At 37.9% G+C, this 26,355-nt stretch overlaps 3 protein-coding genes across 5 annotated transcripts; all 3 read right to left on the bottom strand.

Annotated features, from left to right (window-relative positions):
* Window positions 1-8,451: 8,451 nt before the first annotated feature.
* LOC125207347 (biotin carboxylase 1, chloroplastic-like) lies at window positions 8,452-14,193 on the bottom strand. The gene is made up of 17 exons (XM_048106642.2): window positions 13,969-14,193; window positions 13,814-13,892; window positions 13,159-13,484; window positions 12,909-13,050; window positions 12,390-12,488; window positions 12,215-12,271; window positions 11,674-11,745; window positions 11,047-11,136; window positions 10,482-10,541; window positions 10,021-10,206; window positions 9,823-9,915; window positions 9,662-9,743; window positions 9,461-9,567; window positions 9,169-9,244; window positions 8,935-8,981; window positions 8,784-8,846; window positions 8,452-8,689 (listed from the first exon to the last, which is right to left on the bottom strand). Exons 2-17 carry the CDS (start codon window positions 13,862-13,864, stop codon window positions 8,636-8,638), a joined length of 1,605 nt encoding a protein of 534 aa, XP_047962599.1. The 5' UTR covers window positions 13,865-13,892; window positions 13,969-14,193; the 3' UTR covers window positions 8,452-8,635.
* A 3,618-nt stretch (window positions 14,194-17,811) lies between these two features.
* Window positions 17,812-20,913, bottom strand: LOC148923344 (zinc finger CCCH domain-containing protein 17-like). Its single transcript, XM_048104436.2, has 3 exons — window positions 20,482-20,913; window positions 19,723-19,833; window positions 17,812-19,488 (listed from the first exon to the last, which is right to left on the bottom strand). Exons 1-3 carry the CDS (start codon window positions 20,614-20,616, stop codon window positions 18,145-18,147), a joined length of 1,590 nt encoding a protein of 529 aa, XP_047960393.2. The 5' UTR covers window positions 20,617-20,913; the 3' UTR covers window positions 17,812-18,144.
* Window positions 20,914-21,901: 988 nt separating this feature from the next.
* Window positions 21,902-25,829, bottom strand: EMB2794 (Tetratricopeptide repeat (TPR)-like superfamily protein). 3 transcript variants are annotated; one of them, XM_048104433.2, is made up of 4 exons: window positions 25,603-25,829; window positions 23,214-25,327; window positions 22,650-22,904; window positions 21,902-22,560 (listed from the first exon to the last, which is right to left on the bottom strand). In XM_048104433.2, exons 1-2 carry the CDS (start codon window positions 25,668-25,670, stop codon window positions 23,380-23,382), a joined length of 2,016 nt encoding a protein of 671 aa, XP_047960390.2. In that variant the 5' UTR covers window positions 25,671-25,829; the 3' UTR covers window positions 21,902-22,560; window positions 22,650-22,904; window positions 23,214-23,379. The 3 variants fall into 3 exon arrangements, with proteins under 3 accessions (XP_047960390.2, XP_047960386.2, XP_047960381.2); XM_048104429.2 differs by having other exon boundaries at window positions 21,902-22,099; window positions 22,383-22,560; window positions 23,214-25,815; XM_048104424.2 differs by having other exon boundaries at window positions 23,214-25,815.
* Between the last annotated feature and the right edge of the window lie 526 nt (window positions 25,830-26,355).

The following is a 26,355-nucleotide window of genomic DNA, read 5'->3' as shown; positions in this document are numbered from 1 at the left end:
TCCTCTCTATGTGCTTGCTCGCCTTATGAGCCCGTGGTTCCCTCGAATTTGCCACAGCACCAGAATTATCGCAATAAATGGTGATGCTCTTGGGCATATTCGCAACCACACCTAAGTCCAGAAGGAAGTTCTTAAGCCATACAGCCTTTTTTTTTTTGCAGCCTCCGAAGCGGCCACATATTCGGCTTCCATGGTAGAGTCTGCAATGCATTTCTGCTTTACACTCTTCCATATTACAGCTCCACCTCCTAAGGTAAACACATATCCGGAAGTTGATTTCCTCGAATCTACATCAGATTGAAAATCTAAATCTGTATATCCTAAAGGACAGAGCTCGGCTGCATTGTAAACTAGAACATAGTCCTTAGTCCGATTAAGGTACTTGAGTATGTTCTTTACGGCAGTCCAATGTCCTTGGCCGGGATTTGATTGATATCTTGCTATCATGCCAACAGCAAAGCAGATATCGGGTCTAGTACAAAGCATAGCATACATGAGACTACCAACTGCCGAGGCATATGGTATTCTTCTCATCTCTGCTATCTCAGATGCTGTCTTAGGACACATCTCTTGAGATAAATGGATGTCATGTCTAAAAGGTAGAAAACCTTTCTTGGCATCTTGCATGCTAAAGCGTCTAAGTACTGTATCGATGTAAGATTCTTGGGATAAGCACAACATTCTCTTAGCTCGGTTCCTAAGAACCTTGATTCCGAGAATGTGTCCCGCATCACCCATATCTTTCATCTCGAACTGGCTGGACAACCAAGTTCGCACTGATGACAACATCTTTTTATTGTTTCCAATTAGAAGAATGTCATCTACATATAAAACTAAGAACACAACATTTCCTTTTTCAACCTTCTTATACACAGCTTTCATTGGGGCATTTTTCGAATCCAAACTTTTGAACTGTTTGATCGAAACACTGGTTCCATGATCTAGATGCTTGCTTGAGGCCATAAATGGCCTTCTTAAGCTTCCAAACCATGTGTTCCTTGCCTTTTACCACATAGCCTTCGGGTTGTTCCATGTAGATGGTCTCCTCAAGACTCCCGTTTAAAAACGCAGTCTTGACGTCCATCTGCCATACTTCCCAATCCATGTAAGCTGCTATAGACAAAAGTATACGGATCGATTTGAGCATGGCCACTGGGGAAAAGGTCACATCGTAATCGATGCCCTCCTTTTGGGTATACCCCTTAGCCACTAGTCTTGCCTTAAAGACTTTAACTCGTCCATCGGGTCCACGTTTACGTTTGTATATCCACTTGCTCCCAATGGCAGTACAACCTTCGGGTAGGACAGACAGATCGTAGACGTCCTTGTCTACCATTGATTGTAGTTCCGAATCCATTGCTTTCACCCATTCGCAATGATCGACATCTGCCTGCGCTTCTGCAAAATTCCAGGGATCAAGTACATTGCTGTCCGAGGAGTGATCCATGCACTCTCCCAAACCAATGTATCTATCGGGCTCATGAGAGACCCTCCCACTGCGGCGCGGCACTACAATATCTGGAGTATTAGTTGAAATTTCTGGAATTATTAGTACACTAGGTAATTGTTCTTGGTTAATGGAAGTTGTAACTTGAGTGAGCTCTTCAAGAGCTATCTCACTACTGGGCTTATGATTCATTACATAGTCTTCCTCTAAGAATGTGGCATGAGTGCTCACAGTCACTTTCTGATCTCTGAGACTATAGAATTCATAAGCTTTCGTTCCTCTAGGGTATCCTATAAACACACAAACCTCCGTCCTAGATTCCAGCTTAGTTGGATCCTTTTCCAATACATGAACCGGACACCCCCATACTCTGAGATGTTCCAGATTGGGCTTTCGTCCATTCCACAACTCATATGGGGTAGTAGGAACTGATTTAGAGGGTAAGTTGTCTAAGAGATAGTTTGCTGAAAGTAAAGCATGACCCCAAAACGAAACAGGTAACCGTGCATAACTCATCATCGAGCGGACCATATTCAATAAGGTCCTATTCCTTCTTTCAGCCACGCCATTCTGCTGGGATGTGCCCGGCGCAGTCGTTTGGGATTCAATTTCCGCCACTGATAAATAGTCCAAAAACTCGGCACTTAGGTATTCGCCTCCGCGATCAGATCGCAGGCATTTGATACTCTTACCATGATGCGTCTCTACTTTAGACTTAAACTCCTTGAACTTGTCAAAAGTTTCAGACTTGTAGCGCATCAAATAGATGTATCCGATTTTCGAGTAGTCATCTGTAAAGGTGACGAAATATCGAAAACCGCCCCTTGCCTCGGTTGACATTGGTCCACACACATCAGTATGGATGAGCTCAAGTACTTCCTTGGCCCTATTCCCCTTTGACCTAAAAGGTCTCTTAGTCATCTTGCCTTCGAGACAGGACTCACACTTCGAAAACGGTTCCTTCTCAAGACCTTTAATAAGATCTTGATCAACCATCGCATGAATCCTTCTTTCGTTGGCATGACCAAGTCTAAGGTGCCATAAGTACGTTTCATTCATTGAAGTTGAAGGTTCTTTTCTTTTCTTAGAAATTTTCGATGTAGCATTGAGTTCTGATTTACGTTGATTAAATTGTGTAGAAGTGATTGTGTACAGATTGTTTTCCATGATACCACGACAGATATAAGAACCATCTTTCTTAATAACGCAATTGTCATTAAAAGAAATCTAATATCCATCAAAAGACAATTTAGAAACTGAAATTAAATTTCTTCTAAAAGAAGGTATCAACAAAACATTCTTCAAAATCAAAAATCTATCACTAGAAAAACGCAAATAAAAGTCTCCCACTGCAACGGCCGCCACTTTCGTAGCGTCGCCCAGCTGGACTTCGATCTCACGATCATGTAGTCGTCTTGTCACCTGCATTAAGTCAGGATCAAAACATATATGATCAGTTGCTCCAGTATCAATAACCCAAGTATGAGTAGATGTCAAATCCAAACATGACTCGACTACTAGAGCATGGTGCATACCTGTAGCCTTGCCCTTTTTAGGACAATCGGGCTTCCAATGACCCTTCTCTCCACATTTGAAGCACTTTCCAGTAGGCTTCTTGTCACCTCGCTGTTTCTTCTTTCCCTTAGCATTCTTAGCTGCCACTGGGTTGGGTGCCTTTTTCTTTCCTTTTCTAGGCTTTGAGCCAGAGGAATTAGGCGCCAAACTCAGCATAGCTACCTTAGCTTGAATCATAAGGTCCTCCGCCGACTGAAGTTCAGTCAGCAGCTCTGCCAAAGTGTAATTCCGCTTGTTCATCTCGAAATTGAGCTTGAACTGTTGGAAGCTAGGGGGAAGACTCTGAAGGATTATAGTAACCTGGGACTCGGGATCGATCGTCCCTCCCAAAACCTCAATCTGGTTGAGGTGACTCATCATCTCGAGGACGTGTTGCCTCACAGACGAGCCTTCCTTCATAGACTTCGTCATGATACTCCGAAAGGCTTGAGACTTAGCCGTTCGATTCTGAGTACCAAAAAGATTTGCGAGATTTGTCATGATCTCGGCGGCAGTTTCCATGGCAGAATGCTGATGCTTGAGTACTGATGACATAGAAGCCAACATACAGCACTTAGCCATCTCAGTCGCCTTATGCCACCGTCTATGTGCATCTCGCAGTGCTTGCGCGGCATTAGCTACCGGCACAGCTGGGCGTGGAGTAGTGAGCACAAATTTGTACTCTTCGGCTGTGAGAACGATATCCAAGTTTTGTTTCCATTCTATGTAATTTTGGCCCTCGAGTTTGTTTTCTTTGAGAATGGCAGAAAGAGGATTAAAAGACATCTTGACGGATTTTATTGCACTGCAAACAGAAGATTTTACTATTTGTCATAAACTTATGTAAGGAAATTGAGTAGATTAACCATAAAACTTTTCAAAATCTTACAACAGCCAAATTAATAAATTGTATCCTCCTCTGGAGGTTAATACGCATTAAAATTTTGACAATTTACTGGTCACAACACCGACATATCAATAGCTTCCTCCTCTGGAGGTCGACATAACTAATGCTGCCTAAGCACGACCATCAGGTTTAGCATTACAGAATTTTATTTCTACAACACACTCCCATAACAATGTTCATGTGTTGATAACAAAACCAAGCTATCTCATATATTCTGATTGAACTCTGAAACTCGTAGTTCCTTAGGATTATTGTCCCTACTCTGTAGGTGGCGATAATATTAGGAACCACTTTCTAGTTCATTCTATTCATTATTTGAGAAGTCCGCCCTTATGAACTTACTGTTTTCGTAGGATTATTGTCCCTACTCTGTAGGTGGCGATAATATTAGAAAATCAGCTTCACAAAATTTGGCAGTCCAACCGATGGAGACCATATATAAACTTTTAGTTCATAATTATCGCTTAGATATTGTGTTATGGTTTTAATTAATTATCCTTTAGCCTTAAGGCAGATTAAGACTAATTAAATTCTGTTGGTATTTAATTGACTGGATAATTAAAACTTTTATTATCTTTAATATCTTAGTTTAGGAATTATTGTTCTAGAATTTAATTCTTATTCATGTCATACTATATGATATATCTAAAATAAAGTACATTATTTATAATCTTAATTAGACATGAAAAATTAAATTCATATAATTTCCATGTTCAAAATTAGGAAGAGAATTAAATTATATTATTTAATGTAATCTTATATATATCTATCTTATTATAGATTCTAGATATAATATATTTAGGAAACTATTGAATTATTCTTATCTATATCATCTAGGATATAAAATATTCATAGATATAGAAAATAATCCAAATATTCCTAAAATCTAGGGAAATCTTCCCAAAATATTTTATTTCATTAAATAATATTATTTTTAATAATTTCTATTAATTAATCAATTAAATAATCATTAAAATAATCTTTCGTCAATATCTTGCGATTCGAGGTTGGCTTGAATCTACACGACGAAGATTTGAAGATATCCTCCGGAGGCGCTCGCCGGGGCGGCGAGCCGCCGGTAGGTGCGCGCACTAGGCGCGCCGCTTCCTCCCTAATTCGCGGCGATTGCACGCCGCGAACCGCGTCGCCGTTGAGCTTTCCCCGCGGCTGGAGCCGCGCAGCTCTGGCGTCTCCTTTGCTTCACATCAATCTGGCGTCAACCAGTAGCCGCCGCGGAGGGTGGCGCTGCTCCGGATGCGCCTCGCGCGAATTAAGGTTCAGGCGGTGTCTAGGGTTAGGGTTTCACGATTCTGGTGGCTTCGCCACCCAATCGCATCGTCGGCATTTCAGCGCCGGAGGTTCAAGGCAGGCGCGATCATGGCGGCGGGGTGGACGAGCTCCTCTGCTCGCGATCACGTCGCCACTATTCCGTCGTCTCGTGCCCAGACCCCGTCGCGTTTAGCCGGGAGTTGCATGGCTGGGCGGTCTCGCCGGCGATGCACACAAAACGAAATCGTCCGTGCATCGCCGGTGGATCGCTCCTTATGCTCCCACTCGCTCGACGCATTCGTCGAATTCGTGCGGGTGCCGCCTAGGGTTTCCCTCGGATTTGGCCGGCGGTGCGCGCGAGCCCTTGCTCGCCGGCGCGTCGCCCCAAGTCCGTCGACCCTCGGCTCCCACTCGCTCGACAACCCTACTTCGATCGCATGTAGTGCGATTCGTCCCGGCGTAAGCGCCGACGAATCGCACATCTCGTGCGTTCGAATAATTCAAGTTCTATGATTTGAATGTTCTTGAGTTCAACATGCATATACAAAAATAACAAAAACACAAGAACATGCTTCGTAATCAAATAATACATGCATACATGAATTTCGCGAAATTTAAATCCAAATAATCAGAGCCAAAGACTGGCTCTGATACCAATTGTTGGAACCGGCAGCGGAAGCGGGCGCATAAATTAATCACATAAAAGTTAGATCTATTTAGCAGATTATTTAGACAAAAGCTATTCGCGTAATTATCACATGTATCATGCTCATAACTTGAATTAATCATGCTTTAAGAATATTTGAAACCTAAAACATGCTTTTCTACGGAGCAGAAAATACCTAATTAATTCTCCAAAGAATTGAAGATGGCTAGCTTCTTCTCCACGTGATGCTTTGAGTACTAAACCACAAATCTTCTCTCTGGTTCCCGAACTGTATCCCAATATCAGTGTGGACTGATCTTACTAGAATACTAGGACTTAAATAAAGAAGACAGAAGAAATCCTTTTTGGAATAGGAGAGGAATTCGAAAATCTCCTCAGCTTGGGAGGGGAATTTTCGAAAATTACAATGATGAAAAATTGTGTTTTCTGTCTCCTTTATTCTCCTATTTATATTAAGTTTCTATTGGGCCCAGACAGGGATCTATGGAAGGTTTTGGATATGGGCTCATCCAATTTACTTTTTACTAATTAAATTGAACCCACAATTTAATATAAGTTATAATTGGAATATTACGAGCAGCCACTACAGAAGTAATATTGAACTCTCCCCATCCAAATCCGAAATTACAAGTAATCCGGGTTTCCGTTTATCTTTCATTTCCCGTACTTAAGATTAAAATGTCCATTAATTAATTAATGTCTGCTATTGACTTAATTAATTAACTTCTTATTAATTCCAAGAGTGGACTTAGCATGAAACGCTTATTTATTATTCATAGAGTAATCACACTCCAACTAGCTAGGTTCCGAATAATAAAACCTTGTTTCGCGCTCCTCTTGAGGACATTATCAAACGAGACTCAGCTCGCGCACAATTCAATATAATAGCAATCTTAGCACCGCTAGATATTGATCACCACTACCCAATATATCAGGATCATTGGGTTACGAAAAACCCGCACCATTTGATAAGTCAAAGTAGTGCATAGTCAATACCGTATGCTCAATGCTAACCTACATTGATTAAGAAATAAATATTTATCAAGACCTTGCCTTTCAGTAGATAGCCTAAGGCAAGTCTTGCTGTTAGATCCGTTCAGTGTTATACCACACCAATGTCATCTTATTTTAGTAAGGCTTAGAAATATGCGGACTGACATTGCAACCTTTCTCGATGGATAGTCAAATTCCATCTAGGTTGTGAAATTCATCTTTTTCTTTGTTTAGAACTGACCGTATTACCTTAAAGTGGACGACGCTCACAACCGGTCTACTAAAACAAAGACTTAGACTTTGTTAAGTTAACTTATACATTTAAACATGCATTAACATCCATTAAATGTAAAACATAACAACATTATGACAAAAAATAATCTGTTTTATTTATTGGAAAATAAAATAAGAGTTTTACAGTATTCAATCACTCGAAACCTGATTTCTAGTATACAAACTCTAACATGTACCACGTAGTAATGAATATTTGATTCAGCGCTTCACCGATATGCGGAGTGAAATATCACATTCAACACTGCAGGCTGATTTGGTTGAAGAGGTCTGGAACCGTAGAGGAGGGGGCACCGCGTGATATCGGTTCTCTTTGTTGTTCGTGTTGTATCGAAAATTTTCGTTGTATAATTTTCCCTTTTATAATATTACAGCGAAAATTTTGTTATAATATTTACTATGTGTTTTAATTATTATATGCAAACAATATTTATTATAACTAAAATTAAAATGTAACAAAAAAATGTTAAGAAAATAATTTTAATTGGTGGTATGGAGGGCCACCATTGTGGTGGCCAAGTTTTATGGGCAAGGGCCAAGTTTGTTGGGCATGCCCAAGAGGACCACCATTGTGGTCACTCTAAATGATAATAGAGTCTCACCTTCACTTAACTCATTTCACTCACATTTAATTTAAAATTAATATATACAAGTGGGACCTTTATTCCACTAACTTTCATCCGTCCACATTTCTTAAATCCGCGTCGCCAAAGAATGAGACTCCTAATAGCGGATGGAGGGAGTATTTGGCATAGCATTTTTAGGAAGGTAGACAGTACTACAATAATCCACTCTCTCTCTCATTTCTTTTCTGAGTTGGGTTATAAAATCAGTTTTCGTGCTATGATAGATAGACATTTTATTTTTTTTCCGGCTTTCGTCAATGTTATATCAGTTGACTCTTTTCTTTTTGTTCATCTCAACTTCTTTATTTTGTAGTAGTATTTAAATAGTTTGAGATTTCAAAACAAATCCCTCATTATAAAATTAAGAATTCTTTGAAAAAGAAAAAATTCTATTGATAGCATACTATAAAATTTCATATTAACTTTTAGAAATTTTCATCATTTAACTTTAGAACGCTGGAGTTTTTTACAATAATTTGGGGCTCTGTATAGTAAGTCAAGAAATATTCAAAATTTATTAATTAGAGGGGTAGCTTTTATCACAAAATTGAGCCCACTTCAACCGAAATCAGCTATTCTTGATTTGTACATCAACTGTTTAACGTGATGCCATGTGTTGTACAAATTTATCACAATAAATGTGACCGTGCAACACTCTTTTCTTTACCCCATTTTAAATAATCTCGACAACAACATAGAAAGTAGAAACAATAAATATTTTCAATTGTTCAAAAGGGCGGCAGTTATGCTACTGTATTTAGTTTTCTACCAAAAAGCAAACTAATTATTGGTATGAAGCTCATTTGACAATGTAATAAAAGAAAAATAGAAACAAAAATACATTTGAGAACACGAGCATGGGTCCGTCCACACAACAAAGTTTAGGCCGCGCTGATCAGCTCGTTCCGGCTCATAGAAGGTTCATCCGCCAGCGGCTGCAATCACAAAAAACAAACCAATAATACGCTTCACACTTTCTGGAATAGGCCCTTTTGGTTTTTGTATCCTATGAAGGAGTTGGTAGCTTACCGCAGCGAGCTCTTCTTCGTGTTTTGGGATAAAAGCAGTGTCCACCTTGCCAGTTTTGAAGTCCTGGAGCATGTAGAGATGAATACATATATATAAGTTTGTTTAGACTATTAAAGAAAGCAAGCCCAAGAAAATTCCTATGGATGAATACCTCGACTTCTAGGATGAGCTTATGGTAATCGATCGTTGTTGGAACACCTGGCCACAGAGATACATTTAAGAACTTAACGATCTCAGTATGGAAAGATATCAACGTATTAATGAACAGTAAATTGAGCACAAGACTCCGGAGGTATGTAGAAAGCCACCAGATGCACAAGCACAACGAATAATTTCAAATATAAAGACAGGATCAGGTTTAGGTTGTTAAAGTTGTCTCTTTTACCTGTAATAATGGTGTCATTAAGAGCCCTTTTCATGCGCTCAATTGCCCTTTCCCTCGTTGGACCCCAGACAATAAGCTGAAGTATAAGATTCATCGTACATATTAGGGTATATGGAAGAAAACACTAATGAACTGATAAAGGAAACAAGGATATATAAGATTGCATCGAACAATATATTATAACGTTGCAGGTTCTCAATCATGCTAAATGATAGTAAGAAGCAGTTCAGCTAGATGTCCAAGAAATGCTTTTAAAAAAATTACAAGCGTCCGAAACACATAATCAGCCAACCTTTCCAAGAAGAGAATCATAGCTCGGTGGAACCACATAATTTGGGTAAACATGGCTGTCCATTCGCACAAATGGACCTCCAGCCGGCAAATAAGTAGTAATTCTCCCTGTTCAAGTAACATGATCGAATAATTTCACTCGGTGGTGGATTTGATTTCATGATGAATTTCAAAATGACACAAAAACACAATTGAGTGATACCTGGTCCCGGTCTGAAATTTTTGAAAGCGTCTTCTGCATTAATACGACATTCTATTGAGTGTCCTCGGAGCACAATGTCATCCTATATACAAATGCTCATATCATTGAAGATTACACTTTGTTTTCCGGGTGTCATACATCATAAAGATCCTTCAAATTACCTGTGTGTAACGGAGCTTCTCACCCCGTGCTACACTAATCTGTTCTTCAATTAGGTCCACAGAGGATATCATTTCAGTAACAGGGTGCTCAACCTAACATCAGACCAAGGAGAAAGATTATTGGAGAATGCCAAGGATGACATGAGACGGGTAGTTTATTTAGGGAGTAGTAGATAATCCAAGCCTTGATCTTTTCACCTGGATCCTAGTGTTCATCTCCATGAAGTAAAATGAGCCTCTTTCATCCAAGAGGAATTCAACTGTACCGACGCCTATGTAGCCTATGGATGCAGCTGCTGCAACTGCCGCATCACCCATGGCTTTCCGAAGTTCTGGTGTCAATGCAGGGGAAGGTGCTTCTTCTAGCAATTTCTGGTTTCTCCTCTACAATGGAAAATAATAACTAAAGTTAATATGTCATGATTCCACAATTGACTGGGCCCAGACTGATCTAAGTACTGGTCTAAAGTATGGTGTTTGATCAAAGCTCAAACGAATACTGTTTGCTGTTATGATATGTCCACTACAGAGAAAATCTATGCTACTTTAGCTTTCACTAAACAGCTAAAATTTGTGGGATTGACGCAATTAGAAAGTCACGTGCTTTCACACCATGAAGCCTAGCAGAAAGGTCTGGCATGGAATAAAGGCTATATTACCTGAATGCTACAATCACGCTCCCCAAAGTGTACGACATTACCGTATTTGTCAGCCAAAACCTGCAAGGCATAATCAACCATAAGGTGTCACTGATAGCTCGTTAAGACAAAAATGTCAACATAAAGATACAATAGCAGGAAAACGAAATAATCCCCCTGTCCGCCATTAATTGTCACAAGTTAACCCGACTCGGGTACTAAGAAATGTATTGGAAAGTGAGTAGAAAAGGTAAGTGAAATGTGGGTCCTATTTTTATATATTAGTTTTATAATAAAATGTGAGTGGAATGTGGGGTCCATTACCAAATGTGGCAAAAAGTAAGTGTGATAAGTATTGAGGATGGACCGAAAAGGAAACTAGTGACAATTTATGGGGACGGAGGGAGTATAAGAATTCTCATACATTTAAATACTTTCAACGAGAAGTTTCACTGCGCAATAGCTTCATAAACATAGAACAATTAGGTCAATATATACCATATAATCCGCATTTTGAGTTTGGTTATTTCAGTTAAAACGACATCAAGTTAAATTCAAAATTTATGTTATAATAATACAAGTGTACCTGGAACTCAATATGCCTTGGATTTTGGATATATTTCTCAAGGTATACACCATCATTACCAAATGCAGCTGCAGCCTCACTTTTAGCTTGCTGTCAAAATGAGCAGATACTTGATCACAATGAAATAGTCAAATGCATGGAAGAATTTGCAAGAAAATTATTGTTAGGTCTCAAGGGACACCACATTCTGGAAATAATACACAAGCAAACAAACACACTGGAGATTCTCTAACCAAAACCATACTCCTACACCAGGTAGAACCTCGACGAAGTATAGTTTTGAACAAAAAGAAATCAAGGTGACGTCTATTTGTAACTTGTTCACTTACCATGCGACTCCAAAGAAAAAAAGAAATAGTGTGCTTGACAGTAACAAACAGTCAATCACAAACTATAGAGCACAATGTCAGTCACAAATAGTCAGTCATTGGCTTGCACAACTATGAGCATGCAGGGCATCTGAAAATAGATCTTTTGTGGAAGAGGGATCGTTTCCACAAACACAGTAAAAAATAGGTTTATGATGTGCATCTCACTGTTTCATTTTTTCAGGTAGTCATATTCTGAACCACGGAGAAAAAAAAAAGTCAACAGTGTATTAACCCAGCAATGTAAGAAATGGAGTACCTGCATCAACTTCACAAACTCATCACGCTCTTTTGCAAGGCGCATTCCACGTCCTCCGCCACCTGCTGTTGCCTTCAAGAGAATAAAAGCCTTAAATTAGCATACACAGTAGTAGATTTTCCCATGGAGTTCCCATGCAGAAGCCCATGTATATATTAGGGCTAACTTTTTATGCAAGTGCAATATTTTTGAACTTTATTAATATAAAACCAAATTAGCTGAGTATATATGCCTATATGGTCAAAGTAACATAAACCAGAAACAAGATAAAACGAATTAAGAAGATGGTATATAATTTCAAATTTTCAACTGAGTATATGAGTTCGTTAAGAAGTTCTAACTTCCAACAGATTTTCTTGCTCTTATTCTGTTTAGTGAGCTAAGTCAAACCGAGAATTCTTTGTAAAATTTTGTTACTAATGGGCCATGTTACGTCTCTTTGACTAGCATGAACATCTATGCTACCTATTAAATCATGCCTCCAGTTAAATGAGCAAGTAATTACATTCGTACTTTTGGTTTGTCAAGAGGTTAAACATACCTTTATCATGACAGGGTAACCGATCTCATCAGCAAGTTTAATTGCTTCTTCAGTACTCTGAGAACAAAAAGTAGTTCATAAAGAGAAAATAAAAAGTGAAGAATTGAATGATGATTCAATATTGGATTTCTTATGATAAGTTTTATAAAGTAACATTCTTTACAAAAAGCAGTACCTGTAACAAACCATCACTTCCAGGGACAGTCGGAACTCCAGCATTCTTCATTGTTTCTCTAGCTGTTGATTTGTCACCCATCACCCGAATGCTGTCAGGCTGCAGTTCAGGTTTCAACACCAATAGTTTTAATGCATCCAGGAACTTTAGAGACTATAAATAGAATGCCATAACTTGGAAAAACCACATCTCAATTGGAAGAAGGTTAACCATATAAGGCTACAATATACTACTCCGTAGTAATTTCCTCCAATATAGAGGTTACTTGATATGGACAAAAGCCTAATGGCCATGGAAGGAAATTGTTTAACATATGAAAATAAAGTATACCAAAAATCTAAACAAGGGAACAAAATGTTAACAATCATAACTTACTAGAACAGTTATCCAAATATCTCACCAAATTGCACTGATAATGTAGCAACAGAGTGGCCAACTCTGCTGGCAAGAAAGCTTGCCACATTTAAGGATAGATGGTATGATGTTGACCCTATAAAAACACTCTAAATTGAAACTTACATTTGGCCCAATAAAGTTGATCCCATGCTCTCGGCACATGTCAACGAAAACAGCATTCTCAGAAAGGAACCCATATCCAGGATGAAGCATGGTACAATCACGGCTGATTGCAGCAGATAAGACATTCGGAATTACCAAGTAACTGAAAGAAAAAGAAATTTAGTTTATTCACTACAATCAAGAATTTTATGTTTAAGTCCTCCTATAATTGTGATGGAGTGATATGATTTGATAATGTTTAAGTCCTTACGATTGACTGCTTGGTGCTTCTCCAATGCATACAGCCTCATCAGCAAGTTTCACATGAAGTGCATCTTTATCGATTGTTGAGTAAACCGCTACACAAGGGATTCCCATTTCATGGGCTGTCCGAATGACACGAACAGCAATCTCTCCTCTGTTAGCCACCAGAATTTTATCATCACGGCATGTGGCTGCAAGCGCGCCACCACGCTTTCCAGATTTAGTACCAGTCCGAGAAGCCTGGACCCTCTGACGAAGGAAATTAAACTTATTCCCTGTCATGAAGCTACACTGGGAGCTCCTGATTCCAGGCGTAGCCTCCATGAATAAACCCTTCATTGCAAAATACATCAGAAAATTAGAAACAAGGCCAAAACTATGAATTACATGGTTTAACTTGGATCACGCAGACATCACAGCCCATGACATCCTAAACATGTTCTAGACGGATCAAACACTCAATAATCAAACATCTTAAGAAGTCCAATTACTTTATCAAAGAGCAAAGAACCCTTCAAAATCGAATTGCATCGCACGGATAAAAGCACATAGTATTACATTACTCAGCATGCAATAAATGGCGTAGAAGAAAACGAAAAATCAAAACTTCATACGCAAGAAGAGATGTGCTGGAGAAAGATATGCTAAATCAGATTACTCACGGGGCGCGAGCAAACTGAATTGCTGCAAAATGTCATGGCCGCGGAGTCCATTGTCAGATCAAGCGAATCAGTTAATTTGCTGAAAGGAACAAACAGAGAAACAAAGTCAGACCCATTAATTGGAAAGTATAAATCTTTGTCAGGAGAGCTGGTACCTCAGAAGTGAGCGGGAAAAATCCAATCTTGATCGGGGCACTCTCCGTAGAAGACAGAGATGGGAGGAACGAATTGTGGGAAGGAGGAGATTTGAAGAAAATGGAGTAGGGTTCGATGCAATCGAGGTTTAGTAGTTGGGGGTTTTAGCAGATTGAGTCGACAACTCCGCCTCAAGAGCTGGATTTCTTGTAGCTTTGGCTCTATTCCTTCATGCTTGCAAAGGATGGAAATAAATTAAATAAAACAAAAGAAAAAAGTTCCATTAACAATTTATGTTGTACGGGAGTAAGTAAGTATTAATTATCAAAAGTAATTGTCGTTAATATAAGTAATGCCGTAATGGGAGTAACAATTTTTAGGTGAATTATTATATGTGACAATAAATTACTAATATCCAAATTAATCCATATCCCGAAAAGCAGTCTACTTGGAATCCATGTGGTTATAAAAATGGATAAAAGATATATTCATTCAAATATTTTGTTGTAGTCTTGTAGATGGAGTAACATAAAAATTTTGGATTAGAAAATATTTGATGGTGGGCCTGACCTGGGTTGGGCCGACCCGGCCCATTAAACAACTAAGTACAGTAATACCGTTAAACTAATGTATGGAGTACTACCGTTATTAATGCTAGAGATATTAATGTTAGAGAACACTAAACCAGAAACACATAGATAATTCAATTCCAATCTAAAAAGTACTCTGTAATTTTTGCAAAACAACGTCTCCCTCTGTCATTTTTGCAAAACAATGTCCGATTTGGAGCGTCTTACTTGTAGCAGGATGGAGGAAAAAGGAATAAAATGCTACTCCCATGTTCCCCCATAGTTGAGTTTCCCCCATAGTTGAGTCATTTCTATTTGTGAGGACCACAATGAACCTGGATTCAAATCCCACTGCTACTGCAGTAGTAGTAATATTTTTCACATAAAGCATGGAGACTTTAATATGTTCAGAAACTCTATTCCAACAAAATAATTAGTAGGAGTACAACCTAACCGGCTAACATTAGTCCATTAATTAGCAACTTCATTACAACTTAATCCCTCAAAATAGGAAGAACACAACATCATTCTTGAAAAAGAAAAAAGAGCTGTACAAGAGCATAGCAGAAATTGAAACACTATCTATGTACAAAAAAACCCAAAATTGCCATCATCAAAGTTGAGAGCATAGCTCAAAGGATCATAGCAGAAGCTGAAATCAGTCCTCTGCTTCTTCCTCATCTTCCTCATCTCGGCTCTCACTCTCCACACCAATCTCTTCAACATCCTTTTCCCATAAACAATTGCACCATTTGACTCACACTGCGCAGCTACATCTACTTCACCTCCTCCTCCCATTCTGGCCAAAAAGAGCTCTCTTTTTTCTAATTTTTCTATGTTGGGAGTTAAATTTGGTGGAAGAAGTATGTTTATATAGATGGATAGATGGACATAGGGGAGTGTATATGAGGGTTGAGTGGTGAGTGGGGGGTTGCAGAGTGTGACAGTGACTTTTATTTGTACAGTTAGCAGTGTATGTAGATTGAGGGATGGAGTGACACAGACAGATGATGTTTCTCTTTGTGCTGTCTCTGTCCATTCTGTTCTTCTTCAGCTTTGCCATTCTCACATTTCTTGTGTTTTTTTTATCATCTTGATTTATCATATATACGACTCATAAGTTGTTAATCTTGTTCTTGATTAAATTGTTGGAGTATGATCTATCTTAATTGTAATTCTATTCATAAACAAATGCAGCATTCGAGTGTTTAATTAATTTTACTTTTATTTCTCTCTAAATAAAAAATGTTCTTACTCCTCAGTAGTCAAAATTTACAAGTGAGCAATTTTACCCTTTTATCTCTAGAAGTTTCATGAAAATAGAAAGTTTGATTCATAAAATTCTGAGACAAGATACATATTTAAAGATAGAATGCATGATCAAATAAAATTGCTTATCTCATCAAAATCCAATGTGTGGACCAAAGATTGTGACATAATGAATGCGGTGGGTGGTAAATTCTAGTTTGCCCAAATTATCTAAAATTTACTATTTCTCATGTGTCAAAATCTAACCCATGAGTATCAGAAAGCCTAAAAATGGGAAACCAGCTTTTTGAGTAGAAATTAAATCATTTCTATGTAAAGCAAGTTGTCTATAAATAGATGATAGGTGTAGACATGTTGGAAGTTGAAAATATATGATAAAGTTTCTTACATTGAGATTTTGTTGCATTGTTGAGACATGTGATTAGATTTGGTACATGTCTCATATATGTGTGTACAGTGTAAATAATGGTAGTAGTAAAATATTTTTACTAGTTTTGTAGTACTACCCCCACTATAAAATGCCTTTAGGCTACTGTATATTGATCTCGTGTTAACATTACCATACGTGCAATACAAATATCTTAATAAATCTCATGATTAAAATCTGAAAATCCACTATATATATCAAGAAAACTTTGTGTCACATCATCCCAATAATATTTTTAGATAAAGCTCAGAATGGCAGGATCAAAATATATTTTATTCCTTATGATGATGGAATCACTTCTGAGTCCAGATAAAAGCCTGGTTTGTGTGGGTGAGGTTTCTTGGAACCATTATATCTTCTTCTTTTTGATGTGGAAACTCTATATTTTTATAGATATCAAGGCTTACTTTATTAAATTTGTCATAAGCATAAGAATCTTTTTTCTTATGTAGGGAATAAGGTCAATATCTTTCCACCAGATTTCATTTTCACACCCAAAAGGAGAAAAAAAATTGAATAAGATTGCAAGACGGGGGGACCTCTTTTTTCCAAAATTTATTCTGATTTTTGGGGGCCTGTTTTTTGCCTCTACTTTTTTCTTTTGACAGCTTTTCTTCTTTGCTATCTCATATCATGGGACAAAAGAAGGGACATTTTTTTGATGATAAACAGATAATATAAGTAGGATCAAATGAAAAATACTGTACCAGTACAAATTAAAAAAAATGTATACTAAGTTTATTGTAAGTCTTAAATGTGGGATGATGAAGTGATTTTGTCTGGACAATTCTAGAGTGAACACTCTCTAGTTGGAATAAGAAAATCCAACGGTTGAACACTACACATTATTCACTTGTTTTTCACATTTCTCGTAATTTCCAATTAAATGAATTTATAAATTAAAAAAATGAAAATTACTATATAGTTAAAGAAACTACGAACTCCACTTGAATTGCAGATGTATTTCCCACCACCTACATCGTTACAAAAATAAACACGTTGTTATGTGTAGAAATCGTAGACTTCCTCGTTACAAGATCGTCTATTTTCCTATCATAGTTGATTCATCCCTTTTTCTTGGATGGATTTTCAACCACTCAATGTTTCCGAAGGTCGAACCAGTGGTTTTAGTTTTGGAACCGAAATCGGCAATTTGACATCAATGATTCCCGTTACCCAATGCAAAACTAGAGCTTGCAGGAGGTCGACAAGTTGATGTAGAATAGAGGTTTGCATTATTGATAAGTTATTTTGCAGATGATGACTCCTTTTTATTTCTAATGTTGAAATCTGTAACGTATGTTGTTTTTTGGATGCTGATCATGGCATGGCGTGCACCATTACTTAATTGTTTCAAATTTAAGTAAAATTAAAAAAAAACTCTTGTTTAGGTACAGCTGCTTTTGAGGTCCCTTTTTTTGTTTATTGTTGCATATTGTATGTGAAGTTTTGCATTCTGGGTTTATAGAAAATTTTCTTACCACCATCCATCTCCTATTCTTAGTATTATCAACTTTTCTAACTTCTGTTTTCTTCATTCTTCTAGTTTTGAGAAAGCAAACTAACAAAACGGAAAAATAAGGAAAATAAAATACAGGTGAGGAAGGCAGTGCAGAGTGCAGTAGTATATTGAGTAATGGTGGTGTTAATGAGTAGCACAAAAAATATACCGTCAGGAGGAGTTGCAAAGCAACAAAAAAAAAAAAAAAAAACTCCCACTGACCAAAGGGGACCAACCATCTTTCTCTACTTGTTACCCCAAAACAAATATCCAAGAATTATCAAAAAAACGAATTGAATCAGTCAATCTCATTTTTCCTTTCAGGTCTACATAACACCCAGCTTCTATGCAAACTCGTCGCCATTGCCATCAAGATGTTCCTCCTCTTCACCATTATCACTCTCATACTCATCAAAATCCACCCCACCACCTAGTCCCTCTGTTCATACACTGAACTCTCACCAATCCTACTACCATTTTCACCCTCGGAAGAATTCCTAATGCTGACAGTTCCTTCTCCTTTCTTCCGTTTCAGAATCTCCTCTAGAGGCTTTGGCCCTTCAAAAGAAACACTGCTCCCATTTCTTTCAAGGGTGTCATATTTTCTCTTAACTGGTTGCTGTTGATCCGTAGTGTAATGCGATTCTTTATGATTCTTAACCCTTCTAAAGTGAGGGCCTTTATGATTCTTCCATCCGTTGGCAGAAGACAGTCTACCATTGTCAGCTCGCCTAATCATTTCCCTATCAGCTGGATATGATGATCTTCGTGGAAACCTTATTCTCCCTTGAAGGCGATTGCTAAGAGCATCCTCATGCCGGGGAGCATATCTTTCATGGCTATGATCATTAGCAAGCTTGTCACGAACCTGCTCACGACAAATTACAGACCTCAAACCATGATGCTGCTTCTTCCTTGTCAAACAATCTCGTAGATCTAATTCACCCCTACCATAAGGCCTCCCATTGTGACCTGCTGACATCCTCTCAGATGAAGCTCTGTTCTGCTCCAAACCATATTGACCCCTGGGGTACCCTTGTGGCTCATAGCCATGTATATACCTGTACCTATCATTATCAGCTTCAGCAAATATATCTTCTTCGGTCAAATTATTGTTTTCATTATTGTTCTGTGCCTCATATTCCCTTGACATCCCATATTGGTCTTCACTTAGAAAAAAATCAGAATCTCTCCCCTCGTCGTCAACAAGAACATCAAAACCAGGTGAGGGTTCCCTTGAGTCATCTCCTACATTCTTGTCATCGATCATCCCAGGGTCATCCATTTGATAAGGCTGTTTAACACGGACCACGTTTTCATTAGAAACAAGACGGCTATTATAGTCAGGAAGCTCATTGATGCACGATGTTTCGATCATCCTTTTGTTTTTAGGAAGTTCATTACTACGGACGTCAGGTTTCACTTCACCTGCTGCGAGTTGTTGATCTAGAGAACACATGATAGGTTTGCTCTTATTTGTTGGTGGAGGAATCTTCTTTCCCAGTACTGAGATGTCAACCTTATTGAGATTTGAAGGTTCAGTCGCAACTGCTTTAACAGGCACCACTGATGCTTTATATCTCATGGAATTCGGTGTGTGAGTAAAAGAACACCAGTCACCTTTCAGACATAACCCACTTTGGAAAAATTTACAGGGCACCCCTTGTATGCTATTTGCATCCATGACCTGCACCGGAGTCATAGCGGCTGTCTGTGGTAGTGGTTGGGCAGACCCTGAGGGTGTTGGTAGTTGTGTTCCAAGTAAACCAAGTGGCTGATGAACAAAATTTAGAACTAGTGTTAGAAAATAATCCATGTCAACCTAATAATCTGTCATTTCATGTTCTGTACTATCTAAGCATGTCATGAAGTGCTTGGACTCTCATCTGCATATATATTATACATCAAATTACTCTATTTAAGGACAATATATCATATTCACGATAAGGATCTAAATAAACTGAACTTCAGGCTGGGTATTTACAATCAAGAGAGGTAAATGACTAACCGGATGTCGAAATCCGCAGCTTGGATTCAAGCAGTTACTATTTAACCAGAACCAACAGTCCCTTGGATTTAGCCTAGCGAAGTCACTGTGTCGGTACTCACACTCATGTCCCTGAAAAATAGAACTAATGATTTATAAAAATAATTAGCAAATAAAACAATACTACTAACAAGCAATCCCTAAACTTCCAGTCCCAATAAACCATTCAAACAGCTAATACAACGGATGGAACAAAACATGCAAGGGTTGATAGATGATGATTAATTTTAACCAAATCAGGATCCTAACCTTTTACTAGTACAGATTGTACTAGCATATACCTTTCTATCGAGACTCGATTCAAGATAAAAATCAAAAAGGGACATGAACAGAGTGACAAATACTAGCAACTAACTTCCTACATGTCAAAAAGATACTATTAGCCGCAAGCGGAAAACGTTACTAGTATTAAAAAAATAAGGTAGGGTTTATCCATGGCTAACAAAAATCGGCAAAATCACGAATAAACAAAACTCTAGATCTCCAAAGCTGTTTGAACCACCAGTAATTTTAAGTCTTCACACATACAAAGAAAATAATCAAATTGACAGGTTTAATTCAATAAAGCCTTAAAAAAAATCATATTCATCACTGCATCATGCTGCTACGCCTGGAAACCGAAGAAAGATAGTGTTCAGGCAGGAGAGAGAGAAAGCGACGAACAAGCGAATGCGGTATCATAAAAAAAAAAGGCGAGAAAAAGTGAATGGAAAAAAAAACCTTAATGCATGTTAAAGGAGAAGCGAGAAAGTAAACACAATCGGTGCTCTTCTTAAGCGCTTCTTCTTCGGCAGAAGGAGGTTGAGGTGCGGCGTCTCCCGCCATTCTCCCACCATTAAGCTCACCAGTTTTCATTATTAACCAAAAAAAAGGGAGGAAGAGAGAGAGATCTAGGGTTTAAATGGTGAGGCGGATACTCTCATGCAGTTTCGTTATGCAATTACACAACCACACTCTGACAAATGGAAGATGATGAATTGACGAGAGAGATCCCCTTTCTTCACTTCGCCATTTCCATTCTTTGTGGATTCCCCTCATATATCATACATTTGGGGGTTTGGATTTAGGGCTTATTATGATGAAGATTGAGTTTTCTCTCGTAGTATTTCCCATCGAATTTAATTTTGGGTTACTGCCTCAAATATCCTTTACCAATTAGGCAATTACCATACCATCGTGGTAAATATATTCAATTCAATTCAATTCAATTCAATTCAATTCAATTCAATAAATGTAGTATTTCGTCAATTTAAATAATGTGATCCAACTGTAGAGTCCAAATTTAAATTCTTCTCAAACTCTGTTGATGGTTGGATGTTTTACCATGGACTCAGAATTTTCGGCCACCATGTGACTATCAATTTCACTTTGATTATTACTTTGATTTATAGGTCAGAAGTCTAATATATTTGACATAGTATATTCTATAATGAACATTAATCACATTTAATATGTTAAAAATAACTTGTCTAACGTAAACTTTCAATATGTAAAATGAACTCATCTAACATAAAGTACTCTAAATCTAGTACTAATAACATTTAAATTGTTGGATGTATAAAAATTAAAAAGTAACATAGCTGGATTATTATACATGTGTATATTTTCTAAAATAAAAAATCCATATAGTTTCACAAATAGCTTAAAATGTCGAAAGTGTATTTAACTATTAATTGAGGAATACAATCTAGTCGAATGTCCTGCGTGTGGTTAATGAAATCAATTTAGAAATTACGATTCCATTCAAACCAAAAAGAGAAAATAACATCACAAGTCATAACTGCATTTTTAATAGCAACCATGAGAATTTTAATTTCGATGTATTCTCTTCATAATTTCATTTCTATAGCTAAGAAGACTTGATTTAGTATATAGTACTAAGCATAGAACTGCACACAATCCCAAGCAAACACTTGCACATCAATGCAAATCTACAGGTACCACAAATACCTACTGTAGGTTAGCAAAATGTAACATCTAAAATTTAGCAGATAGTATTTCAATTGGCCAAGAGCATCAATGCCGTATGTTTCGTAGAGAAGTAATAAAAGATCTGAAGTTACTTCATTCAACATTGACTAAATGTGATTCATCAACTATCAAGTCTACTGAATATAAGATGAGGAAAATATATCAAGTCTCTAAACTAGAAATGCTATTGCACAAACACTCTTTTCCAAGCAAGAAAAGAGTTAAATTGGAATATCAGGAATCTTTACAAATCAATGTCAAGAATGTGCACCGCTATCCTGCTGCCAAAGCAGATTATGCAGCTTCGATCTCAATACCTTAAGTATGAGTGTGCATCAATCTCATCAAATCTTCTTCCCTAACGAAACTTTGCACCCAATCAATTAAAACATTAGACTGAGCTACCATATACATAAACTCGTCAGATTATAGATAGGTTGTTGAAGATTTCGGAAAGTGACTAACTAAAGCTGAGAGAACTGTAGCTGATGTTAATGGTGTCCTTAACAAGACGCACACCCCAAAGGTACAACTGAAACTAATGTGTCAAGAGAAGAAAAGTCATAGCTGAGCTTGTATAGAGGTACTTTTCAGAAACCTCTTTCTATTTCCATACGATGAAATAGTTTTTTTATCAGAAAGTCAGTTACCACAAATGCAACGTGAGGACTCTCACACTCTTCGAAGCCTCTGAATAGGCCTTTGTCTGCAAATCTCTGGCTTCCATGTGAAAGATTCACTTATCATCACAAATATGGTGGAGAAGAAAGCAGCAAGAGATGGATCAGCCCCTAAATTCTTGTGCAAGGTGCCAAAAGCAAAGGTAACCTGAAATGGGAGCAACCAAATGCCATGTAAATGCCAAGAAATCTATGCAATTATCTCAATGACAATATTGATGTAGTTAATGATTTTACCAGTCCTTGTACTTCAAGGCCAGAGATTTTTATATATCAATGCCATGACCTGCCATGACACTGATGTCTGATGCCGATCCGACGAGCACCAAACGTACCAATGCCTCTGAGATAGTGACTCCAAATTCTTTGCAAAGATGATAAATCCAATCATCAAACCATGATGCCATCTCAAGTTTTAGTCGTTTGATGACAAAAAGTTTGTGAAGGTTGCAATTAGCAGTGGACCAATGTAAGAAGCAATTGTATTGACTCCTAGAAGCATCAGCAAAAAATTAAAAAAAGTAGAATATGCCAATATCATGTCCAGAATAAAACTAATCATCAAGTCAATATTACTACTTAAACAAACTCAATAACAATATATATGAGGACCATATTGATCTCATCCAAGCTCAAGCAAAAAAAAGTGAGAAACATCATGGGAGTTTTAGGCAGGGTGTTACACATTAGTGGCTAATGCTTTTCCTCCTCTCTCAAAATCATTGCTAGGACATAGCTACTAATTATTTTGCGTAAAAGTGGTAACTAGAATGGAGTGAACTAGTGAAGACAAAGGTATACCTGCAAACACTGCATATACGGTCAGGGTCTCTGAATCATTGCTGAGTGCTTACCCCTAACAGCAATCTGGAAGTTCAGGAATATGAGAGTAACCAAACATGAAATGTTTGTCTACGTTTCTCATGCTTCAATATAGAGTGATTCATTGATGCTTCAGAAAAGGCGCTTATGTCAGTTCAGGTCCGTATGTTTTTTCCAGCAGCACACTTTTAACAGGAGAAAGACCTTTTTCGATCATTTCATTCAGTAAGGCATCAGCTTCCTTGCTGTTGCCATTCTCATGGTACTTACGTATCAGACATCCATAAACAACTTCATCAGGCTGAACTCCATTCTCAATCATCTCGTGAAGCAAATCTCTTGCTTGATGAAGTTGTCCATGCCTTGAGAGCCCGGAAATTAAACATGTGTAGGTATGAAGATCAATCTCCAAACCAGTTTCAGTCATTTGCCTCACCAGATCCAAAGCTTCCTGAATATCTCCCTGCTTCATGGTTCCATCAATCAGAGATGTATATGCAATTTTATCTGGAATCAAGCACTTCTCAGGCATTTCCTGGAAAAGCTTTCTGGCATCTTCAACGCGATCATTTTTACAGAGACCATGAATTAGAGCTGAATAAACGACAATATTTGGTTGCAAACCAACACTTATGAGACTATGGAAATAACCAATTGCTTCTTGGACATATCCCAGTTTGCATAAACCATTAATTAGTGAACAATATGTCACAATGTTTGGTGCCATACCTCTCTCTTGCATTTCATTAAGCATATTCCGTGCTTCTACGTTTTTTCCAGCTTTGAAATAGGAATCAATTAGTGTGGTGTATATTACTTGACTAACCTCTATATTGTAGTCCTTCATTTCAACCAACAATGGTTTTACATCTTCGAACCTTCCCAGATTGCAAAACCCCCAGATTATAGTACCGTACAAAACTAGATCTGGTCTGATGTTATTCGCTTTCATTTTTTCATGAATCCTCATAGCATCATCTATCCTTTTGGCTTTAAGGTACCCTTGCATTAAAGCTGTATATATTTTCTGATTAGGAACTACTCCATCTTTCAACATGACCGTAAAAACTTCTTCTGCTTCATGCAACCTCCCTTCTTCACATAGCCCATCGAGCAATGCTGTGTAGGTAACAACATTCAACTTCACAGCAGCTTCTACCATTTCTTTTACAAACTTCAGGGCATCCTCAAACTTTCCGATCTTAAAGTTAGCATCAATCAGAGAAGTGTAAGTAAATTCATTAGGAATCAGACCAACTCGTCTCATGTCAACAAAATACTTAATAGCATTCTGCAACATCCCTTCTTTACAAAACGCATCAATGAATGTGCTGTAAGTTACAACATTAGGTCGAATGCATCCTTCTTTCATTTCCCTAAGAAAGTTGAACGCCTGTGGCATTTTCTCAAATTTACAAAAGCAATTAATCAATGTGTTATATGTAATTATGTCTGGAGAACACCCTGCCGCTTTCATCTCCTCATATACACAAACAGCCTCGCACAATTCACCAAGTTTTCCATAGCCATCTACGAGCGAATTATAAGAAACAACATCCGGAGAGATGCCCATGTCCTTCATCCTCTCAAACAAGCTCCTCGCAGCTTTTAAGTCCCCTTCTTTACACAAGATCCCAATCATTATGTTACAGGTATAAATCGATGGAACTATTCCAGCTCCAATCATATCACTAAAAAACTTCTTTGCCGAAACTCCATCTGCAACCTTAGAGTACTTCCGTAACAGAACATCACAAGACCTTGCTTTCGGAATCACTCTAAACTTTATCATCCTCAGGAAACACTGCCTAGCTTCCTCCAACATCTCCAACTCCATCAATACACTGAACAATGCATCAAAAACCCCATAACCAGGCACGCAAACATTCCTCCTCGCCCATAAAACATCCACGATAGCAAGCAGAGGGAGACGCCTAATATCACCTCCCCTGTCTCGGTGAAATGTAACCAATTGCCTGAGCACATTGTGCGCATCTCCATACATCCTCGAACAGAACAGTATATGAGCAACGACACAATAATTATCCACTGTATGACGAAAACCATTCTGCGATTCAGCCCATTTAAAGAACCTAAGAGCCAATAATGGATCCTGCTTCAGCATAATCAATAATCTAGACACCCAAACGGGGGCCAAGGCCGAACTTAACAATCCGACGAGGCGAAAATCATCCCACCTCTCTTCTTTCACAATTTTAACTACTGTATCGCGATGAAAAAGCCCATTAAAATTGCTAAAAGTTGAAGTTGTCGAAAATGAGCAACGAGAACACAGAAAACAAGTGGCCCAAGCTAACAAATTTCCGGAAAACAGACAGCATGAAGAATTAAACAGCGATGAGCTTACAGAACGGCAATGAGAGGTTTTGAGCCGGCGTAGCAGCATGGACATGGCAGGCAAAACCGGTGCAGCATGAAAGCGGGTCAGGCATGGGATCCGATTCCGATTGAAATCGGACTCCAATCACTCATTGCAATCGTAAATAACGGCAGAAATGTTGAAGACGCTGCCCAATTTATTCTCGAGGAATGAGATTTGGATAGTAGGGTTTTGGCGGTGAAGAGGTCTGTAGCAGAAGAAGGGAACCATTTTCTTAAACCTCCACAGTCGGGTTCGGGTAAAAAACATATGGATAGTCCGATCAAACTCTGTAATAAATTAATAATAATAATAATAATAACAATAGAAATGGAGATAATAAATCATATGGATAGTCCGATCAAAATCTGTAATGATAACAATAATCCACGCATTTTCATTTGATAGTTGAAATTATTTGAACTCTAAAATATAAAAAAGTTTACACAAATTTTGGTACATTTCCTGAATTTAATAAATGGAGGTAATAAAATAATAAATCATAAATTTTGATATTGCAGTTAATTTTTCTTATTTTAGAATGCCTATGAAATTAAATTTTATGTGGCAACGAAATTACTAGTGCGCTGGATATTAAATGACATTATAGCCAAAATATTTTTAATGAAAGGACGTTGTATCATTTAAAAATTTAAAATTAATTTCAAATTTTTATGCTACCGTATCTTGCTTGTGAAATTTTCTCTCTCGTCATTGCGTGCTACTCCTTCCGCTCCATAA

This window comes from Salvia hispanica, chromosome 6 (assembly GCF_029641045.1).
Source record: "Salvia hispanica isolate PSC_SH4W2 chromosome 6, Shi_PSC_v1, whole genome shotgun sequence".
Taxonomy (NCBI): domain Eukaryota; kingdom Viridiplantae; phylum Streptophyta; class Magnoliopsida; order Lamiales; family Lamiaceae; genus Salvia; species Salvia hispanica.
Note: the sequence above shows the minus strand (reverse complement) of the source record. Positions and strands in the feature narration are given on the sequence as shown.